At 42.5% G+C, this 7681-nt stretch overlaps 1 protein-coding gene across 15 annotated transcripts in view; it reads left to right on the top strand.

The window, feature by feature from the left end:
- Positions 1–7282, top strand: part of Nr2c2 (nuclear receptor subfamily 2, group C, member 2) — a 57499-nt gene extending 50217 nt beyond the window's left edge. For 14 of the 15 annotated variants that reach the window (XM_087659063.1, XM_087659067.1, XM_087659061.1 and 11 more), the window contains one exon: positions 1741–7281. In XM_087659063.1, coding sequence (XP_087515189.1) covers positions 1741–1915 — 175 coding nt within the window. In that variant the 3' untranslated portion in view covers positions 1916–7281. 15 annotated transcript variants of the gene reach the window in all.
- The last annotated feature ends 399 nt before the right edge of the window (positions 7283–7681 follow it).

Raw genomic sequence — 7681 nt, forward strand, 5'->3', positions numbered from 1 at the left:
TCGTTCTTCATATTGATTCTCCTGAAGTACCCTAGCTTACTTACCTCCCCATTCAGCCTCTGTGGGCCAGCTTAGTTGGCCAGTGTTCCACAAAGTCTAGCCTGATTTGCCTTGCTGACTTCCTGAGCCACTTGATCTGTTTCACGCCTCAGTTCAAAAAAGAAAAAGTTGGGGTTGGGGATTTAATTTAGCTCAGTGGTAGAGCGCTTGCTAAGGCCCTGGGTTCTGTCCCCAGCTCCGAAAAAAAAGAAAAAAGAAAAAAAAAAGAAAAAGAAAAAGAAAAAGTTGGTGATTAGGGTCTCACTATGCAGCTCTGGCTAACCTCAAATTTACTCTGTAAACTAGGCTGGTCTAACATTCACAGAAATCCACCTACCTGCCTTCAAGTGTTGGGGTTAAAGACATGTACTACCGTACACTGCACCTACTTTCTTTTTGCATATCTGTGTTGGTGCACACAACTTAGAGGTCTAGGAACCAAATTCAGGTCGAAATCAGGCTTGGCAGCCAGCATCCTTATGTTGTGATCCCCACCATGAAATTATTTTTGTTACTTTATAACTGTAATTTTGCTACTGTTATGAATCATAATGTAAATATCTGTTTTGCAATGGTCTTAGGTGAGCCCTGTGAAAAGATTGTAACCCACAGGTAGAGAAACATTGGTTAGAGAGATGGTACAAGTAGAGCACTTATTGTTCTTTCAGAGGACCAAGGTTCTTTCCCAGAACCCACGTGGTAGCATAAAGCTGTTTGTAACTCAGTTCCAAGAGATCCAGCACACTCTTCTGATCTCTGTCGCCACCTGGCATTCATATGGAGCATATCATATATGCATGTGAGACATTTACACACATAAATCTAAAAAAATTTTCATAAACAAGGTAGGCATTGCAGAAAACTTAGAACATTCTAGGAAGCCAAGGAGGGAAAGAAAATTATTCCATCAAAAAGCATCACTGAAGGATATTTTTAACCTTTTTTACTTGGCTACTGACATACTTTGCCTACTCTCTCATGGCTATCATGCCAAGAGGAGCAAACCATGGGCATGTGGCTAACATTCTTCCAAAATGCTTCACACAAACATGCACATGCAATACAAAAGCTGTGCTCCTTTTAAATAGTCATTGCACAATCTGGATCACTGTACTTGCCAATGGCTATAGATGTTATTCTCACTGTGTAGCACAAGCCGGCCGCTCTTCTACTTTACCCTCCTGCCTCAGCTTCCCGAGTGATACGGTTGCAGATATGCATCCCTACAGTATCCTTCCTTTATTGAGTGAGTTTGTAGCAGTTCATTATAGAACTACTCTGTACTTTAACCCATTGCTTGTTGGTAAATTTCCAAATTTTGTGTGTGCAGGTGAGAAGAGTAGCTTTAAACAGTATTAAGAACTTCATACTGTTAGAAATGATTTTTACATTTATGTTTTATGTATGCGGACATGCATATGTGCAATTATAATACAAGTGTAGGAGTTCTCTTCTTCCACCATATGGATTCTGGAGATCAAGCCCAGGTTGTCAGGCACTGTAGCCAGTGGCCTTTATCTACTGAGCCATCTCACCAATATACTTTTTTTCCTTCATGCTAAACTTTTGGGGTTTTTTTTGTTTTTTTTTTTTAACAACAACAAAAATCAGATTGATATTGTAGGTATATTTGGTTTAGTTCTGTGTGGTTCCACAGGCAGCCAGACACCTCATTTCTCTAATGCCTGCTCTCTCTTCCAGATTGGCCAGGATTCTTGTCCGCCTGCCAGCACTCAGGCTTATGAGCTCCAATATAACAGAAGAACTTTTTTTTACTGGTCTCATTGGCAATGTTTCAATAGACAGCATAATTCCCTACATCCTCAAGATGGAGACAGCAGAATATAATGGCCAGATCACCGGAGCCAGTCTATAGTGCACAGCCAACAGCTGCCAACAGTGGGATGCCTCCTAGGACTGTGCAGGTGCGAGGGAAGGGAAGTGTAGCAGTGTCTTGGTGTGCACAGGTGTCTCCAGTGTGTTAGCCACTTCTTCCTGTTCATCTCAGACAATAGCAACTGAAGATGAGTAGAACTCTTTCCTGCCCTAAGAAACGTTTTCACACCTTTTGGTGAAGCAGATTTTGGAACAATCTTTTAATTCAATTTGTATTTAGAAATTCTCAAAGGGCAAAAAACAATACTGAAGTTTTATAATGTCAGAGACTAGTATTAAAAGAACCTAAGAACAGTATGTGTAAATACATTTAAAAAAAAAGTCCTTGGAATTAATAGCTACTAATTACCAGGGTAATGTTAGCACTTTCTAAGCACTTATCAAATCTTAACATCTTACCTGTGGACAGGGCAAATGGAAAACTGTGTCTCTTTTGTCAAAATGCTAATGATTTCTGTGATCATCAGGAGACAATCGTTCACATTTTATAAGCGGCAGCACTTCTAGCTGTGTGCAATGGTAGTGCTGCGCTAAATTCCTGTGTGGGTTCCTGGCATTGTGTGCAGGGGACATAACTTGCAGTGACCCAATAAGGGCTGCTATGCTAGCCAGAGATGCCTGTCAGGGTCCTTACACACATGGTCCGGATCCCTGATGCATGTTTGCAGACTCTTCCAGAACCTGGGTTCCACTAATAGTCAGAATTAGATTGCAGCTTATCAGAGTGCCTGTGATGAGAGTCATGTAATTCTTCCAGTGATTGAAAGTATACCTAGATCCTTTTACCAACTCATAGGAACTGGAGCCTTTGACCAAAAAGTGCAAGATGGGTGATCCGCACCCTTAGACATGACCTGTTGTCCAGGTTGATTGTGGCTTCTGCAGCAAGGGTTCCTATTCCTGGTACGCTTGGAGAGGGGCCAGTATCCGTGATCATTCAGAACCTGTAGCTGGGTGGGAGCTGTGTATCCTCATTGCCTGGTGAGGGAGTTACTAGCCTTAGATTGCTGAACAAAGGCATCAAGATAAATACTTTCTGATCTTTTAAGTATTAGTGATTCCAGTGTACTGGGCCACCATGCTTTTCAATTTTCCCAGGAATGTGCTAGGTCCAACAAAGCTCTCTGGGGCATTTGAAATATCAGAAGACCACCTTCTCTTTCAAAAGAGAATCCAAAAACAATCCTCAGTCGGGGCACATCGTGAAGGCCTGTAACCCCAGCACTTGGGAGGCTGAGGCACAATTATACATTGAAGGCCAATCTGAGAAACTTAATGAGGAAACTCCTTGTGAGTTTTCAGGGGTCTGGGGAGTTGGGTAGTGGTGACTTAAGTGGTAGTGTGCTTGCCTAGCATGCACTAGGTCCTGGGTTCCATCCCCAGTACCAAAATCAAAAAGAAATCCCCAAATTCCCTCATGTCATAATGACCATAGTTCCCAACAAGAAAGAGTACATAATCCAGTTCCAGGGAAGTAGATCTGACTTAAAGCTCTTTGCATTCCCGTGAGCATGAGACTGGAAAAAAAGTGGGAGGTTGGGAAAGATACTTGGTATTTGCATTTAGATTAGCAAAAATTAAAAATACCTCCTGTAAGGTTAAGTTTGTACCTGTTTATGGACAAATAGAGCCATGGGGCTCAAGGCTAGATAGGCTGTTTCCTTTTGAGGAGTTAATGACACTTTATTCACTGAAAGTGGGATTTCAGTGCAGAAGTAGCTCTAGCTTCTAAATTCCCAGCTAGATTTGGAAGCCAGTGTTGGAGAATAGCAGGGATGGCCAGTATGAAATGATGGAAAGGACATAATTTTGCCAGCTTAAATTTTTTTTTAGGTATATATTCAAGATTGAGATCTGGACACCTGTGTAGTTAAAGTGAGTCTACTTTAATCTCTGTAGAGGTTTCCTGTAGTACATCCATACATCTTATAGCTGCTAGCTTTGCTTCCCTTAGGATTTTTTAGTGTGAGCACCAGTCATTTCTAGGCCATTCAGGGCCTGTACGTCCTGGCTCCCATTAGATATTTAGACCACGTTTGGATAAGAAGTACCAACCTCTAAGATGGCATTGAAGGGGCCAAAAAAATTTTTTTTTAAGATGTAGAAAAGAGTTGGTAAATCTAATCTGGTCCTTTGTAAGTTCCATCATTAGTAATGGCCAATTGACAGGGCCACTTTGGGCCAAACTCCTCCACTGGATGTACAGATCTTTGTGGCCTTACCTTTAACAATTGTATCCATACAGTGTTCTCATCAACTGAAATCATTTCAAACTTTGAGTGATGCTCCATCCCATCGCTTGTCAGTGAACCTATGAAGGTCAGCCCATTTCTTAGAAATAGCCCAGCTCTGTCTGGGCTTCAGCTTTCAGGGCGTTCTACCCTGGATTTATGAATCTGTGATACTCCACATCTGGTAAAGCAGGGCTGACCTGTCTAGACACTCCTCTCAGGGAGGTGGACAGACAAACGCTAACCTGGCTACTTTATGGGGTAGGCTGGGGTGGGGAGATACACACCAACCTGGCTAACTGGGCTCTTTTCCATAAATATCTCAAAGGTTGATAGTTCCATGTTAAAATTTGGGATAGAATAGGACAGGAGATGTAGACAGAGACCAGATTCCCTAAGCAGGTCGTCTTAGTTACTCCTCAAAATGTTATAGTGTGTCACTGTCCTTCCAGTTTGCAGAGTGTGTTGAAGAGCTTCTTTACTGCCTAGCCTCTTTCTGAGGCTGCAGTTGGGGTTGTGCCATCTTGAGTTTTTGAAGTTCAAGTGAGTCACTTATGCCCTTGGAATGGTTTTCTAGTTTGTCAGTGTCAGAATTAGATGTGGACGGTGTTCTGAGATAGTCACGGCATCAACCAGGGTGGTCAATGTGGCCCTCAAATGGAGCAGTATCATCCACACTACATAGAACTGTTTCTTGAACCGGTAATACTGCTCATGTATGTCTGCTGGTCAATATCCCTGAAAGCTGGACCTATTGTCTGGAACCTGATGTCATGGGGATCTGGAAGCCTGCTGCTGCTTTCCAGGGGCTGTTGGTGCTGCTGAAACTCTAAATCCAGGCCTTGAAAAGCATCGCCTGACAGCTGTTTTTTTCCAGGGGGAAGGTCCTGACAAAACAGATGCCCACTTCTTCCTTTGCCTAACTAACTACCAGTCTCCAGATTATGTGGTTCTTTGCAAAAAGTCTTAACTCTTATGTCAATTTCTAAAGACAACTCCAAAATGAGATGAGGTTGACCTAGGTGTTTTGTACAAGGTTCTGGACCTCCTCATTGAGTGCCTCCCATCAGTGTGTACTTTCTGTGCACAACCTGTCCCTTCAGCCACACTGTGCATGTCCAGAGTTACAGGCCTAGATGACTGAATGAATGTACATGTGTTCATATTATCTTCTTTGTACAGTGTATATAATGTGTGTACATAGGTGTACATTATGTATACAGACTTATAGCCACATATTCAAACTTCTATGTTATCAAGAGTTGATGCTAGCGTTGCTAATGTGAATAGATGTGGGTGTTACAAGGTTCCCTTAACAGGAGCATTGTGCTGGTGAGTTTCTTACCAACTTCATTTTCCTGAGGCGGGGAGCTGCCTGGACCAGGTGACACTTACTCCTGCATAAGGAAGCCTTGAGCCAGAAAGGTCCTGATAGGAGGACAGTTCTCTAAGTTTATAAGGGCCCAGAAGCTGGAAGAGATGTTAGCCTAATATCCAAAACTAAGGATAAACCTGCTTTTCACAAACCAGTTTAGCCTAACTGGAAGGAACTTGGTGACTGAGACCCTCAGTCTTCTCCAAAGCTTGGAGCTTTGTGTGGCTCAGAGATGGGCATTCCGGAGCTGCAGCAGCCTCCCTTGTTTACCCTGGGCTCCCTGTCAGCAAGACTGAGCAAGACTTGGGTGCTCTCTGCTGGTTTAAAAAAAAAAAAAGCCTACCAAACATTCTCTGAAAACAATGCGATAGCTAACTTGTGGCATATAAAAACCACAATTAGCAAATTATCCTAACTTAACTACATTCTGTAAAAGTTGTATTTAATAGTAAGAAAGCTAAGGTTGACATTTTCCTCATCCACCAGGTCTATTCTATTTGTCCCCTCTGATTGGGGTTTTCTAGGCTGAGATGTGGACTTGGGAGACAGGGCCCAGCTTGGCCGAGGCTGCTAGTGGCCACAGTGAGCAGGCACCTGGCTTGGATGAAGCCAGGGGCAAAAAGCTTGCCTGACCCGCAGGTTGCTCTGTGTTTGAAGTAAGTTACTGGAGTGTTAAGACTGCAGTCCTTAGTGCCTTCGGTGAGATATGGGTCTTTTGGCTTCAGCTTCCCACTTGTGTCCCTGGCCTCACCCTTTGTGGTTGTTCAATCTTGCCTGTGTCGTTGCCTGTTGTGACAATCACACTACTAAAAGTGGCTTTCCAAGTAAAACACAGGGAAGCTTGGCCGTCCCTAAATGAATCCTTCCATTTTCTTTGGGGGCTATTGTCTTAGCAGCAACCTAACAGAAAGCTTAAAAGTGGCCTAGGAAGGGGAAAAACATAAGACATTTCCAATGCTCAGCAATACGCACTTTTAGTTAATTTTCAGTTTTGATATATATACATGGAATGTAGGAAAATGCTCAACATTATCTTAAGTTTTAGTGTTTGGGTAACATTTGGTATAGACTGCACATTAAGAATGGCCTTTCTTCAGGAAAGTACCCTCAGTTGTCATCCCAACATCCCTATTCATTCACGGATGCCAATGCTGCTGCACACACAACTCAAGTGCTGGAATATTTTTCTAGTCTGTTTTCCCAATTAACTTGTAAATCAGTGTTCAACTAGTTTTATAACTGAAAAGCTGCACATTTTTTTCATAGTAACAACTAGTTTGTACCTGTAGTTTGGATTTCTCTGTTAAGATATAACCTTATCTGCCCCCCACCCACCCCACTCCCTTTTTGGAGAACATCTACTAAAGGAAAGTCCAGTGTGGAATTTTCTTGGGACCGGTTGTGTAACTCCCGCCCTTCATACTATAGAAAATGCCATGGATGCCGTTACCTTTTGATTCCAGGTTAAAAACCTGCAGAGAGCTGCCATTTTGTACAGCTTTTTCTCCCCATGTAAATGAGCTATGTAATGGCATTTAAAACCGCATGTTCTTTTTAAACTGAATTTTCTATCTAATCAATGTCTTCAGTCCTGAAGGAGAATCTGCATTGTTGTCTGTATAGAGAGTTGCTGTGCATGGTTACGAGCGCCTTTTACTAAATGCTGTTCAATGTGGCTTTGTTGTTGTGACTTAATACTACCTACATGAGGTTTATACTATTAAAGTAAGTTAAAGACTAGTATGTGTGCTGCTCATCCTTTTTTCCTCAAAACAGTAACATGTGGCCTGAACCCTCCAGGGAGCCAGCAGTGGGCAGAGACTATTCTCTGCCCTCCATCAACATCTTCATCAGGTGGAAAGAAAGAAAGACCTTTGGTGGAAAACTCACTGATTCAGTAGTTCAATGAAACTGTTCTTAATGTCTTCCACACTTTACAATTGAGGGCTCAGAGGCCTGAACAAAGTACTTACAGAGCTCACAGTTGCCAGTGCCACCTCAGTGTGAAAACTCACTTCAGAGGACCCTGTCAACTCAAGTCCTTCTGTCTTCAGTTTCATGTGTGTAAAACCTGTCACTTCTAAAGTGACAGATTTAAAGAGGTGACTTCTCCTAGTATCAATGTTTTCCTCAGACCGGC

Source organism: Rattus norvegicus, chromosome 4 (assembly GCF_021556685.1).
Source record: "Rattus norvegicus strain SHRSP/BbbUtx chromosome 4, alternate assembly SHRSP_T2T, whole genome shotgun sequence".
Taxonomy (NCBI): domain Eukaryota; kingdom Metazoa; phylum Chordata; class Mammalia; order Rodentia; family Muridae; genus Rattus; species Rattus norvegicus.